This window comes from Carettochelys insculpta, chromosome 7 (genome assembly GCF_033958435.1).
Source record: "Carettochelys insculpta isolate YL-2023 chromosome 7, ASM3395843v1, whole genome shotgun sequence".
Taxonomy (NCBI): Eukaryota; Metazoa; Chordata; order Testudines; family Carettochelyidae; genus Carettochelys; species Carettochelys insculpta.
In genome coordinates, this window is record NC_134143.1 from 13,990,815 (window position 1) to 14,006,680 (window position 15,866).

At 41.3% G+C, this 15,866-nt stretch overlaps 1 protein-coding gene across 2 annotated transcripts in view; it reads right to left on the reverse strand.

Moving 5' to 3' along the window:
* The window catches only part of KCNMA1 (potassium calcium-activated channel subfamily M alpha 1), an 863,058-nt gene that overhangs the window by 620,862 nt on the left and 226,330 nt on the right, over nt 1-15,866 (reverse strand). For both annotated transcript variants that reach the window (XM_075000037.1, XM_075000036.1), the window contains exon 2: nt 6,536-6,700. In XM_075000037.1, the coding sequence (XP_074856138.1) occupies nt 6,536-6,700 (165 nt within the window). The remainder of the gene's footprint in view (nt 1-6,535; nt 6,701-15,866) is intronic.

Genomic DNA, 15,866 nt, shown 5'->3' on the forward strand with positions numbered 1-15,866 from the left:
ATGAACACATTTGGTGTCACATAATCATTGTGTGACATAAAAAGTAGCAGTGAAAAACAACATAGAAAATACTAGCATCAGGCATAAGGTTCAAGAAGTATCTGAGTTACCTCCTCCCTGAATTAATTGTGACTCAATTTGCAGATTCATACCCACAGCACTGAATTTATAGACTTGTAGACTTACAAGCCAGTAAGGAACACCATGGTCCTCTAATCTGACCGCCTGCATGGGCCCTCACCCACTCCCTCCTACAAGAGGTCCAGAAACTGACTGAGCTACTGAAGTCCTCAAATCTTAAAGACTGCAAGTTTCAGAGAAGTTCAAACTAGCATATGGCCTGGGCCCCATACTGCAGAGCACACTGAACCTCCCTCCCTCAGGGGCTCTGTCAATCTCATGTAGGGGGATATTTCTTCCTACCACGCATATGAGCTACGTCTACACTAGCCATCTCCTTTCAGAAGGGACATGGTAAAGAAGCATTTCAGAAGATGATAATGAGGTGCTTACATGACTATGCAGTGCCTCATTAGCATAATGGCATCCGTGTGTGATTCAAAAGTGCCCCTTTTGGAACACACACCACCTGTGTAGACAGGGGCCTTTTGAAATGACTCCCCAGACATCACCAGCCTCTTCTTCCTAGTTGGTTTTAGGAAGAAGGGGCTTTTGAAATCCTGTGGGTCCTTTCAAAATCCCCGTCTACACAGACTGCATGCATTCCAAAAGCAGCACTTTTGAATCACACACAACTGCCATTATGCTAATGAGGTGTTGTATATTCATGTCGGTGCCTCATTAGCACATTCCAAACTGCCTCCTGACCATGACCCTTCCGAAAGGAGGAGGATCGTAGCAATGGTGATCAGTTAGACCCTGAGCACTTGGGCAAGACCCACTAACCAGAAGGCTGAAAAGAGAATTATCTGTAATAACTCAGAGGCATCCCCATCTAGTGTCCCATCTCTAGTCATCTGAGAAATTTGCAAGCAGCAGTCGCTGATGGAACACATGCCATTGTAGGCAATCTCATCACACCAACCCCTCCATAATTTATTAAGTTTATAATCCCTTGTTAGGCTGTTCTAGAGCTTCACTCAGAACTTCAGTTCAACAGATTTAAGTGTGGGCTGACTTTCAGGTGTTTCTCTGCTAAAAAAAACTCTTGGAATCTGTTGTGCTTTCTGTTGTTATTTAAAGATTCTTTTTTCTTTGTAATAAGAGTCTTGTCCCATTTCAGGACTCCATTTTATATTGAGTTGCAATAATGGCATTGACAGTCTGTAGCTTTCCTTTTATTACATTTCCTTTTATTACATTCTTTAGGGTGACTATTTGCTTTCACTCAAATTATAGGAAAAAGATAATTACATTTTGGGAACCAATACTAATGCCTCCTTAATTTCTTCTTCATTCACACTAATTATCAATTTGCTTGATTCTCTTTAGAATAACCCACCCATAAATTCCCAGCTAATATTTCTGATATTTACCTTGGAGCAAACACTTAAGCAGCACTTTAATTTAAAGTGCTGTGTACTGCAGCATATTTTTAAGTCAATGTCAGCTGAAATGCAATACTTGTGTCAAACCACTACATTCAAACTGCACCCCTCAAAAGTTAAATCACTACTTGGGTTCAATTTGCTTATTTTTAAAACCAGCAAGGAGTAAAATTTCCAAAATTATTAAGAGATTTAATAGCTTGCCCTACTCCCACAAGCCCCTGTAGAAGCCAGACTAACAAGCACAGAGCTTTTAACCAAGTCTGAGCAGCTGGCTAACCTGAGGGGGAGGAAATGGAAGGCCTGAGATGAAGTGTTCAGGGACACCACCCAAAAATGAGGAAAAATAATGGCATTGTGGAGGTTGCATTTGAGGGGAAAAGACGAGGAGCTACCAAAAAACACTGAAGTGGTTGGAGACCAGTGGGGCTGAGAGACTCACCAGGGCCCTGGGCAAGGTAGAGGGAGGCCCAGATCTGTGCCCCCACAATGGGCAAGGCCTCAGGAAGAAGGGATGGGCTTGGACCTAACCTCCCTAACAGAGCTCAGAACCACCCTGAGAATGCCACACCTCCCCAATACCGCCACAGTGCTTCCTGGAGTTGCCACAGGGGGTTCTGGCCCTTTTGAATAGCCAGGCTGTGGGGCAGTTGTCCCCTTCCCCCTCCCAACCCTCCCATCAGTGGACGAGCTGGAGACAGAGTCAAAGTGGCCAGGGACAGCACTCATTTTGGGCCTCAAGAAAAGACAGAAAGATGCTCATAAGATAAATAAGATAGAAAAGGCACCAAACCAGGCAGCTGGAAGATGACATTATGTAACTTTTTCTTCCAGATAAGCTGCATAGAGCTGCATGGGAAATGAGGCTTCCCATTCTAGGAATGTTTTCAAGGTTTAAAAATATTTTCCCCTCCTGAATCAGGATGAAAAGTCAAAAACTTTCAACAATTTCAAAAGCTTTTCAATTTATTTTTAAAAGAAGAAACCTGTCAAACCGAACCAATGGCTTTTTGAGGAGTCTAAATCTTATGTTAAAGTACATTTAATTAAAAAGATTCCCAACCAGCTCTAGAGCTGTGACAGTGGGGAAGAACCTCCGCTCTGTATTTTTAGGGAACCTTCTTTTCTGCTTATTGACCCAGGATCAATATTCCATAAGAAGCATCAAACAATTTCATGATCAGGTAAAATGTTTCATTTAAAGCAAAAATCTGTAAGTCATTATGCAACAGATCATTCACCAGAACAAAAATTTTTGATCTCATATCACAGGGGAGTAGTGTCCCTTAAAAATAATCTTTTCCTGTACTTTTCATACCTTTGCCTTTTATTTCCTTGAAAAACAGGTACCCCCGCTTCCTGTAGATCCATTGCACATTCTAACTGCATAGCATTTAAACAAATATAGCTCCACAGCAGCAGCAAGTGTAAATGTATGCTATCACACTCACCCACTCTAAGCACTTGTGCAATATGATTTGCTAAGTTAGGAAATCATTTCACCAGCTTTGCAAGGACAAGCTGAAAGCTAGACTAGAGCTGACACTAAGCTTCAATAGGTGGTCCTGCGTACATTCAATTTAGGTTCCATAGATAGAATTTGTCACTCTCCTGCATGTCACTGACAAGGAAATGATTGCCCAGGTAACAATGATTAAGCAAGATTTTTCTATGGGAAGAAAACATTAATGAGGTGCTGCTTTACGCTGATGTTTACACCGCAGTTGGCTAACTTGTCTCCTTCACTTAGCAAATAAATCCAGACAGAAGATATACAGCTGCTTTCAAGCAATTGTGCAGCACTAAAAATCAATTACAACTTTTCTCCCAAGTCAGTGTACAGGGGACCAATACCTAAAGGTTATTTAATCATGAAGGTGGAAGATTGATTTTGATTTAAACTCTGGCCTACAGTATAAAAAGGTACTTTAATTTCTTCAGCCACCGCTCTAACAGGTCTTATTTTGATTCTCAATCACACTGTAAAGCCATTTCCTTTTTGTCAATAAAACAGAAATTTCTACATTGTACTTGGACAAAAACATAATAGCTTTCTGGAGCAGGCTATATTAATTCCCTAGGAATTCATTGGCAAACCTCTCAAAATGTTTTCCAACAAATATTCAATCAGATAAGAACACCTATACAGACTCAGCTGTGTTCAATTTCCACAAATAATCTAGCAAACATGCCACTTAACCAAAATGCCTGAGGAAACAATGAATTTTATCCAGAATCAGAAGTAGGCCCATTTTCTCTTGATAAAACATTGGGAATACACTAGTTATTTGCAGGAGACAATGGCGTATTTTAGAGACAAAAATAAGGAAATAATCAATTAGTGTAAGGGGGCAAAATCTTCTTGAAAAGTTCTTTTAACTCCTTGAAGCAACTCTAGTAAGTTAAACTGCTCCATTTTTTTATGCTGCACTTTACCCTCAATTTCTTTGAATTTATAGTGAAATTCAGTCCGCCTCAGAAAACAGGCATGAATTCCTATAACTCCCTTGAGGGTTTAAGTGGGGCATAGGTGCTTATATAAGATAAATTTCATCCTTGATAAATAAATAAGCACATCCAAATGAACATATCAGCACAGGAGAAATCAGCACATTCACCAGGAAGAGTCAGAACTTTAAGATTTGCTGCTATTAATGTGAGAGATATCAAGTAATTCAAGAAAACAAGTACCCCACTCTCCATAAGATGATTGGTATGTCAGGCTCACACAGAAGGTCAGAACTAAAGCCTGGTGTACATTAGAAAATTAACTCAGTTTAAGTATTTTAGTCCGGGATGTGAAAAACCCACATTGCTGACCAGCACTGTTAAGCTGACCTAAATCCCTGTGTGATAAGAGAGAATTCTTCCATCAGCCACCTACTGTCTCTAGGGAAGGTAGATTACTTGTTCTGTCATGGGAGAGCTCCTCCGGTTGGATTGGGAAGCATCTACACTGAAGGATAATAGTGCAGTTGTGACAGTAGCCAGCGGGGACAACACCCACCATTGGACCCCAGTGCAAGGTGGGAGAGAACCCAGCTCTGCACCCCTGGAAGGGGTAAGGTCTAGGGAAGCTATCCCTTAGTGCTGCTCAAACTGCAGCGCTATCCCCCCAACTCCACTCCCCCACCCCCGCATCCCAAACCACACAGAATGGCAGAACATTGATGCCATGGGGTTTCAGAGGGGCCGAGAGCTCCAGCCACCACTGCCAAAGTAGTAGTGGGGGCAGTTGGATTCCAGGCCCCTAAGCAATTGCCCCCTTTACCATCCTCCTCGCCCCCTATCGGTGGGTCACTGTAGCATTTTAAATGCACACAAGCACTAAATCTAAAGGCAATATCCTAACAGGTAGTCAAGTAAGAGGACTAAGCAGGTTAATGAGTCAGAAAGCAGAAAATAACTGATCTGAAGTGGGAAGGAGAGACCAAATAAAATTATCTTTTTAGATACACCTGCAGATCAGATCTCTGTTGAATGAGTTCAAAACAGGCCATAGATATTGGTAGGATGAACAAAAAAGGCAACATTTGTCAAATGTACAGAGCTAGGAATTAAAATAAGATGGTAGAAGAATACTATTATGAAAAAAATTTTAAGTAAATGATTGTAGAAAGCAATACAGTAAATTCTCAATTTAACAGTCTAATGGGGGGAGAGGTGTCCATTAATGCCCAAACGCATTATATCCAAATGGTTATACTGTATGATGATGCATTGACCTTCCCAGCCCATCACTTACTCCTGTCCTCTGACTCCCCTCTTCCCTTCCCCGCTCCCGTCCCATTCACTTCCCCTCACACCTCCATTTCCCTCTCCCAATTACCAGGAGAGAAGCTGAATGCCAGCCTGGCTCCTTCCACCTCCTGCAGCTCTAAGCGCTGCAGCTCCTCCAGCCCTCTGCTCTGAGCCACTTGCATGAACGTAGAGCGCGGCTGCCTCCAGCCTGCTAGCAGGTAGCAGCCCCCGATACCATGGCTGCTGCTCACTGCCATTGCAGACAGTGGCAGATGGGTACCAACATGCTCAAAGCACACAGGGCTGGGGGAGGAGAGCTCCTGAGCCCTATTGCAGCCCACTCCCTGGCTCCTCTGACCCCAGTGGCCCCAGCTGCTGCAGGGGGCCCTCCAGCCTCAGCAGCTCCAGCCCTTATGGCAGCACCTCCAGCCCCGCCTCTGATGAGTCTACATTATATTGGGGTCTGGTAAATTGGGGGTTTACTATCTAGAACAATGTGAATAATAGGGTCTTTAGCATTGCATTGTTTGTTGGTTATAAGCCTGAAAAGTCCCATGTGTTTTTAAGACCTTCAGATAATTTCACAAAGATGCATAGACAATAAGTAAAGTAACAGCTCAAGAGCAGCAACATCTTTACTTAACCTCGCTATGGGCAATAAAATCTCTCTGTTCACAAAATTAAAAATCAAAGGCCAAAATCTGCTTTCAGTTTAATCCATTTCCCCCCAGACAGCCCACTTAGTTTCTGTGGGATTGGAGCATAAAATTCAACACATGCTAGATGACTATTCTCTGCATTAAGCACAAAGCTCTTAACATCAAGCCTAATCTGAAGCACACACAGAGTCCGATGACTTCAATGGGCTTCAAATTAAGCCAGGAGAAATGCAATCCAAGTTAACAAAGTGGCAAAATTACCTGATAAACTTAACTGAGTGAAAACTTCCTTTTTCTTGTAAACTTTCAGACCACAAAGTTATGTATTTTCAGTTTTTAATATACAGGTCCATTTGTCTATCTGAGCTAGCTTGTTGCAAAGGAAGATTTTCTATGGTTACCATATTTGACCTTTCAAAAAAGAGGAGACCCCTGAGAGGGAGTGTATCTCTATCAGTATCTACCAACTCATGTTCCATTAATATACTATATATACACTGTAACACATTAATACAAGGTGCATTGATAGTGATACAGATACACTCCTTCTCAGGAGAAAATATGGCAAAGAGCTCATCAATAATTACTCTTTTTAAAGAAGATTGGAACAAATGGTGTAAAACTCACAAGGACTCTGCCGGTTAGAGTCTGGGCAGATATCATCACTCCTGCCCAGTCTTTCACCGAGGTCATCCAGCCCACTTCTGCTGCGACAGTCTCCTCTTTCTCATCTGTAGGTTTGCAGGTCCCATCAGCCTGGGTTTCCCCACCACCATTAATCTTCTGGGCCTCCTGTAGAGGAAAGAAAAGATTTAGAATGTTTAGCTTGCAACAGTAAGACTTCAGAAGCCTGTGCCTAAAACAGAATTAATACACAGCTGGGACTATAATGCAGTCTATTCAGAGGCGGATTAGACATGAGATGGCAATAAGAATGCCGTCCATTCTCCTCCTTGTTAAGTGATTATGATTCTGTCCCTCTCTAATGGCAACCCTATAAGAGCCTAACTCAGAGATGGGCAACCACAGATTGTCAGAGGGCTGCATGAGTGGCCCTGCTTCAGCTCAACAGGCTGCAGCAGCCTGCAGCCTACTCTGGTTCCAGCTGCAGCCTAGTAGTCTCCTATTCTGTTCTCCCACAGGCCTTTTACTCACTGGGACAGTGGAGAGCCACATTTATCTGCATTTATCTGCTCCTCCCTCTCCCTCCCAACACTTTCAGAGAGAATGAACTGCTTGATTCACACTCTGTCCCCAATCCTCCCCACCCTTCCAGAGCTGAAACACCATGAACAGCTGATTCACAGTGTTCCAGCTCTGGGAGGCAGAGTGGACGATAATGAGAGAGTGTTAATCAAGCAACTCGCAACTCCCCTGAAAGTGGGGGGGTGGGGTTGTAGGAAGCGCAGCGTTCTAATACACGAGGCATGCGGGAGAGGGCAACAGCCAGGGGTCTGCAGGTGGAGCCCCAGTGGGCCTCACACTACCCCTAGGCCATAAGTTGTCCACCACTGGCCTATCTATTAGTTACTAACTAATGGAGTTTCTGCTTTACTTCAAGTCTCAAAAGTACTTTTGGCACCAAAAGTCCAGGATTTCATCTGTAGTGATGTGTGCAAAGCAACCGACAACTATGACTTTTGTAATTATGAACTTAGGTCTATGTTTAATTATTATAAACATATAATCATGTGGAGGTATTTAATTTATACAGAGGTTTAATATGTGTGAAAGTTGTACGTAAAGTTTTCATTTTCTACCTCTCAAATTAGTCTTCTGAATAGTCTAAAATGGGGAGCTTAATGTAGCAAAACAATCATTGCCACAAGGGAAGGAAACCAAATACACAGCTGAGAATATTCAGTGAGTCACTATGCTGTCAGTGAGCCACTGTTTCAACTGAGATGTTTGAGACCTCAGAGGAACTCCTCTGTCTGTACGTGCTGGCCATTATGGAGCCAAGAGATAGAAATTAAAAAGGCCTCTCTGCAACACTAAGCTGACCAATGAGGCATATTTATTAGAATTCATATCCATCTTAGACAAGTACTACAGCAAGGATGCTGTAATCTTACAACCGGGTTCTACATGCTTGTCATGGATTGCACTGGGAAATTAAGGAAGAGAAAAGAGAAAATCAGCCTGGATTGCACTGCTTGTTTAAAAAGATATCCTCTGAAATAGACTGCAATGTGTCATGAATGTTCGGTTGGTGACAGAAGACCAAAATATTACTAATGATTACTTGATCACACAACCAGCTGTGCTTTGGGGAGATAGCAGAACTCAGTTCTGCAAGGTATTAAGCATTCTCAACTCTCACTGACAGCAAAGAAGGTTGAAGGCACTCATAACCAGTGTTCTCTGTAAGCTGATCACTTGGGCAGTCACCCAGGAGAGTTTCAGGTGCCACCCAGCTTACTACTAGAGTGCCCAGAGCCACACACAGTGCGCAGCATGTGTTTCTATTGATGGGGCACAAGTGAACATGCATTGGTGCACATAATAAAAATTATTCCACTCATGGATGGAAAAAATTAGAGGGAACACTGCTCACAACTACCAGAAATGCTCAGCCCCTTGCAAGAGCTAATCCAAAGAACATACTCACACAGTGAGCAACACCTAAAATGAACTACTGGAAGTTCCTTTTGGCCTATCCCCACATATTAAACACATGTGACATTGATAACGGCATTAGATATACAGTTGTTGTAAGATAACCACACAACCCTGAGCACACATTAAGGTGGAAAACCAACAAACTCACTTTCTAGAAACTGAACATCATTGCCCTTATACAACAACCATACTAATTTTCAGAACAATAAGACTAACAACGTTGTATGGAGCTGATCAATTGTTCTCCCACACTCCCAGCATTAGATCTCAATTAACCAGTGAAATTGTTCCATTAACTCTTCCTGTGCCCTAAGCAGCACTAAGGGGTTTCTCTCGTAACTGCACAAATAGCTGTAATGTTATTAATCAGATTAATCAATCGTGGTTAAAAACAGTACTCATTGTTTTCTATGTAACATCTGTGGGATGGATAGAAGTCACTCTCCTGTCATTTGCATACCTGTACCTCACTCACTCATCAATATGGAAAGGATGAATCAGACATTGCAATCAGCACTGAAAGAAAACTACTGCATTCTATATGCATAACACAACCCACAAAAATGAGCTTGTAGTGTTAAGTAATAATTACTACCAAAGCATAAGACATTCCCTGGGGATAAAAGGCTACCTACAGTACCCCTTTCAGAAATCTGACTTGTCTTGAGTTAAACCAAGTTTCCCCTCACTTAAAAACTATTTGCTTAAAAAAATGAGACATAAAAATCTGAAAGTGTTGCAGCGTACTATTACAGCCAAATTACTTACTTTGTCATTACCACCACATAATTCTAAATAAATTTATTGGAAGGTAAATATTATAATTACATTTCAGTGTACACTCTATGGAGCAATATGAACCCATCATTGCCTACATGAAATTTTAGCTAGCATTAACTTTGTTAAGGCTTTTTAAGTAGCCTGCTCTAAAATTAGGCAAATATCATAGAATCATAGAATTCTAGGGCTGAAAGGGACCTCAGGAGGTCATCTAGTCCAGCCTCCTCCCTAAAGCAGGATCAACCCCAACTAAATCATCCCAGCTATGACTATGTCAAGCAGGGACTTATAAACCTAGCAGGATGGAGATTTCACCACTTCTCTCAGTAACGCATTCATCACCCTCCTGGTGAAATAGTTCTTCCTAATATCCAACCTACACCTCTTCCTCTGTAACTATTAATTTGGCAGTCTCTGTTGAAGCCCTACTTTTCCTTCCTTCTGACTGGAAAAATGGACATTTGCTTACCACAGGAGGGGAATGAAGGCAATGCAATGTGGGAAGATGATGTCAAATACCAGTGAAAATACCCAGAATGCTCCAGGGATGAGGGATAGGTTCCCACAATGCACTACTGCAAAAGTCAATGTTTGCCGTTTGAGTGTGGCAGCAATAAGTTGACTTTGTGAGGAGCGCATGGGGAGATGAGGGCAGTCAGATTCGAATCTGTAAAATACAGCGTTACAAAATCAATATTAAGAAATTTGAATTTATCTTGTAGTGTAGAAGTAGCCTTGGTTGTCCTGACTGTAGCCATCTGGTTTCACTGAGCCTAAGCACTGTGAGTTTATAGTGTGGCATTTCTGCAGCTACTTGTGCAGTCTTTCCTGTTTCATACATTGTTATGATGTTACATGTTCCGATGATCGGGGTTTTCTTGGTTGATAAAAAGGTGGTCGGTGATGAAACTTCCTTTCAGCTTTCATTACAGCACATCATACTCCCTCGATACAAGGTCCCCTTTTCTCCCAAGAGTGGAATCTGTTAGCACTGAGAATTAATGGATATTTTCGAAAGTGTATACCAAGTCACTTGCCCAAGGTCACACATTGACACTGTAGCAAAACAGGGAACAAAAATACTCAGGTCTGCTGTGCTTGAGATACAAAAAAGTTCCTCTTACTTGAGTTCATGATGTGTTAAGGACTAGGTGACATAGGGAGCCCTGAAGTGTAGTTCACTATTTACGCCCTTCCTTTCAAAAGGAGAAAGCTAAGCAAATACAAGGTTTTATTGTCAACGTGTTGACACAATAAGCAATCTTATTTCCCGTAAATACATGTGCAAATATTTTGATTGCGTACATTTATTTTTGTGATTAATTTATACTAAAAGTAGGTGCAGTTCTCCAGGCTCCTGGCAAACTGCCAGAATAATGACTAAACTTTGTGGAGAATGTTTGCTGTATTATCCTAGCTACACAGTTTCCCCCTGTCCACTTGCTCTTTTTCCTGTTCTACGGTCTGGGTTCAAAGTACAACACGAAACAGGAAAATAGGAACACTGTAACCTTGCCAGGTTAGCGAAGACTCTCACAGGTGCTTCCCCTGCTCTGATACAATCTAGAATCCAGCTTGCACAGCCACCACGGCTGTTATAATGAAGAATACCTCATGTCTAAATTCACTTAATAGCTTATAATTCATCCCAGATATTTAGAAAAATAGTTCCAGTATTTGCCGAGAAGGTTATAAACCTATTTTTCACTAAAATAATTAAAATACACACAAAATCGCACTGCATGAATATATGTACACAGTTAGGAAAATGCATGCTGTTAAGGAATTAATCTCATATAAACCAAACTGTTGTGTGACCAACAAAGGCAGACAGATAACTGATAACAGATAACTACGTAACTGAGAATAGAATTTCCCACATTCAGAAACAGGCATTGCACATGCCTCTGTTCAATTGGAGAAATTTACTTTCACTCTTAGGGCACCTTGGAATCTCCAGAAAATATCCACAATGAGATACGTCACTGCCCCTGCTAATTTTCTCTGTACATCATGAGATCTAATGGGAAGTAACTGCCACTTTTTAAAAAGAGAGATTTGCACAGGAGATTTTAAGATTTGTTAATAAACAGATCCTTACCTCTAGGTAGAGATGGAAATGTCATTTGCTTCTGCTACCTTTACAAAGAAAAAAATGCTTTTTAATTTTTTTTTCTAACTCGGTACACCGTGCTTAGAAAAGAAACAATGCGTTTCTATGATGACCTACTGGTCTTGTTTGCTGCAACTCAGCTGTTTATAGGTGCTTTGCACTTGCATATATCACCTTTCATCTGAGGGACAGAGCATTTTGCAAACATTAATTACCTGTCTGAAAGGTAGAAAAATTACACCTATACAAACATGCATTTTTTTCACTTACTCAGGTAAGTGCAATCAGAGTGGAACTAGGAGGCCCAATTCTATGCTCTATCCCTTATTGTCGCAGAAAATAACGCTCTAATATTTTCCACTATAGGGTTGAAAATTTTGCAGGTTTTGTCCCTGCCCAAAAGAGAAAAGGATGGTTTTGTCTATAAAATCCATTCAGATTTTTTGAGCATTGAGAGTAAAAATGTCTACACTTTCCCCTCATAAAGGTTTAAAAAATAACCTATCCATGCTTATTTTGAACAGAACATTTGAAAGATAAATGATTGGGGCTGGAAAAATAACATTTGTCATGTGCTCATTAAAAATTAGGGCTTTTGGTTGGGCAGTAAAATAAAGAACAGCTTTGATTTAATAGTTATTAGACTTGTAGAAACTGCATAGTGAAAGTCTACAGGTCAGAGCTGAAGGACAGCAGCACTTCAATGTCATCACTGGCCAGCCACTGGGAGTTATGGATAGTAAGAGAAAAACTGGCATAACAGGAGTGGGGTCAGAAGTATCTGACCCAGGAACAGTAAACTCTTCTTTAACTGGTATTTGAGTAACCGGCACTCTCAGATAACCAGCATAACTCAGTACAGAAAAGCAGTCCAGTACCACTTTAAAGACTAACAGAATAATTTATTAGATGATGAGTTTTCATGGGACGGACCCACTTCTTCAGATCAGAAGATCTGAAGAAGTGGGTCCGTCCCATGAAAGTTCATCACCTAAGAAATTATTTTGTTAGTCTTTAAAGTGCTACTGGACTGCTTTTTTGTTTTGGTAGTACATAGACTAGCACGGCTATCACTCTGTTACTATTCAGCATAACTCAGAGCAGAGTAGCTCTGATCAGGGAGCGGGCAGGGAAACGCGAAGAGAGCAGAGGAGCTTGCCAGCTGCACTCACAAGCAGCAGGCTCCTGTGCACTCTCTGCCCTGTCCCCCAGTGGTGGCTACAAGATACATTGTAATAAGCTGGCAGCAATAAAATCTCATTGGTTTAGTTGGAAGTGACTCTCCTAGAGGGGCATTTAGCTGGTAACTGACAAACCTCAAGTGTCTTGGCATCCTGTTCCCTCAAGAAATTAAAAACAGACATGCTTAATCTAGCCCCATTAATCATGCAGTTGTCTAACAATCTAAACAGATAACAGGCACCGCCTCTCTCCTCTGAACAGGATACCTGCCTGCTTCCAGCAAGGGCTCTGCAGCAAGCTGCCTGCTCTTACAGAGAAAAGCTGGGTGCTGGAGAGGGTCACTCTGGAGCCAGCTGCAGCTCCCCCTGTGGTGCAACCCCCTGCCCCATGGAGCTCCACCTTGGAGGGTTTTTCAGAGCCTTGGGGATAAGAGATGGCAGTTGCAGCCTCCTCCTGCCCCAGCCCATGGCCGTCCTACAATCCAGCACAGAGCCAGGAATAAAAGTACAGGGAGCTGGAGCTGGGGTTTGTGTACAGAGGACGAGCAATGCCCACCACTGGGAGGGCAGAGGATCCCACTCAGCGCTGCCCTGTTTCCCTCCCTGCTGGGTGTGAGTGCAGCTGACAGGGTGTTCTGTACTCCTACCCAGTGTGAGTACTGAACACTCTATTATCCAGAATATTTGATTATCTGGCAACCTCCCAGTCCTGTGGATACTGGATATCGAAGAGTTTACTGTAGATAAATACAGATATTTTGTTCTATATGGTATTTTTCACTTGCAGATCTCAAAACATTGATCCCCATTAATTTCCCCTTCTGTAGAGTAGACCATAAACTACACTCAATCAGTGGGTAAATAGCTGCCAAGCTGAGATCACAACTAATGATTGGGTAATCCCTGCACACGGCCTATTTATGTTATCCGGTTTCCCTTATTCCACCCCACCATGCTTCTTATGTTCTGCACCTGTTACACTCTGTCTTTGAATCTGTAAAATCTTTAGGGCAAGGCCTGTCTTTTATTATATGTTTGTACAGTACTTAGAACAACCAAGCCTAACCTAACCTAGCTTTTAGGTGCTACCACTACAGAAGTACTAAATTAATTCAGTAACGTGTTCTAGAAAGGAAGGCAGATATATTATCTCCACTTGCCAGATGAGAAACTGAGTCAGGGATGTAAGGAACCAATGCCCAATAGCATGTGACAAATCAATGTCAGAACCAGGAATGGAACCATGTTCTTTCCTGTCCCCACACCTAATGCCCTGTGCAAGAATTCAGGACAGGATCTGGCAAATACCAGAAAGTGGGAATGGGTGACAGGATATGGGCCACTGGATGACTACCTGTTCAGTTAATTCCTTCTGAAGCACCTGGCATTGGCCACTGTCAGAAGAGAGGACACAGGGCTAGATGGACTATTGGTCTGACCCAGTATGACATTTCTTGTGTTCTGAATGTTTAAAAAGCTTCTGGCCATCATGCAAGAACAGATAAAACAAGAAGGTTTGCAAATGTCATTAATTCACATATCTAGTCTTCTCTCCATAACAAACACACTCAATCTGCATTTTTCAGCACTTGATTATTTGTGATCATCCCAAAATACAGTACTCTGCAGCCAATAAAAATAACAAATGACATTTTATTGAAGCAGAAAGTCAACTACATCTAATTTTCAATAGTTCTTAAGAAACTTCGTAAGTCCGGCTTCTTGAATTCAATCTGAGTTTTGGTTTCCCACAGCATACAGGAACAGTTAAGTCTAAAGTACTATGGTGTGCATGTATGTGTATGTGCGCACACATTTATATCAGCTCCATCAGCCAGACTATTTCTGCTTAAAGTTACCTTAAAACTTCACCCTCTGGCAAACTGAAGCTCCAGAAAACTTCATTATGAAAGGTCTAAGTTCCAGAAAATCATGCATGGCTAAAATAGAAGCTTAGAAAGGCAACATCTGCAAAATTTAACTCCAGCAACCACCACAGAAACAGCTGCGTAACACATCCAGATGTGTTCAACATTTTTCTTATGTAATAGAAACACTGACTCACTCTATTTTATTTTCAGCCTACATTCTCTATTCTCTTTTGACATATTTAATATTCATTTAAATATGAAAAAGAAATGCCAGGGTTCTTTTCTCAAAGTCATTTTTCTGATCTATCTGCAAATCCACAGCAATTCTTCAGAGTGCTTCACAGCCAGTTTCACTTACACAGTACCCACACCCAGCCTTTTATCAATTGTATAGTACAGCTCTGTTATTATTTCTTCACCTCAAATCATTAACTGAGCAGTACTGCAGCCAGCAGTGAGCTGGCAGAAATCACTTTAAAAATGTTCTGTTTAATTGGTGAATTATTTAGAGGCAGTGCAGGTACAGGAAAGATAATACTACCCTTTATCCACTCTGCTTACCTGTTGTTTCACAGGGTACTTGTTACTTTAATTATACAATGACAAGAGCATTTAATAGATTAAAGTGAGGGGAATGCATATTTTGTTGTATATACTTTTCCTTTACTTATTTATAAAGGTAAGAAGACTGAAAGATCTAGAGCTCAGTACAAGGGAGTAGGTATCAAATGTTCTGTGCTGGACTTCCAACCCTGCCAAGGACTTACTGTATAACCCTTACCCCATATTTTCAAAAATTCCTAGAGATTTTGGGTCCCTCCGCGCTTGTGTGCCCAGTTAAAGGGCTTTTAGAGGGGTTCACTTTACAATCTGAGACATCACGTTTGAAAATGGAACTTTGTATGCTTCAGTGTATTATCTGTAAATTAAGCACAACACTACTGAATTGCATCCTAATTGCTCTGTGAGGTTTCAATAATTACATATTTCAGAGAATTTTCAGATTCCATGCTATATAGGTGCAAAGTGTTGTTAAATGACTGTGAATATTATACTCTTAGCCCTCATACATAGGACAGAAACGATGTACCAATTTAAGTATGCTCACCATATACGGACAAAAATGTATTAGGCAAATTCTGCATGTTCCACAGTCTTCACACAGTAACAGAGAGATAGCCATGTTAGTCTATTTGATATCAAAACAAAAAAGCAGTATAGTAGCATTTTAAAGACTAACAAAATAATTTATTAGGTGATGAGCTTTCGTGGGACAGACCCACTTCTTCAGATGATAGCCATACCAGAACAGACTCAATATTTAAGACACAGACAACCAAAAATAAGGTTTTTGACAAATCAAGGTTGACAAATCAGAAGAATTATTATCA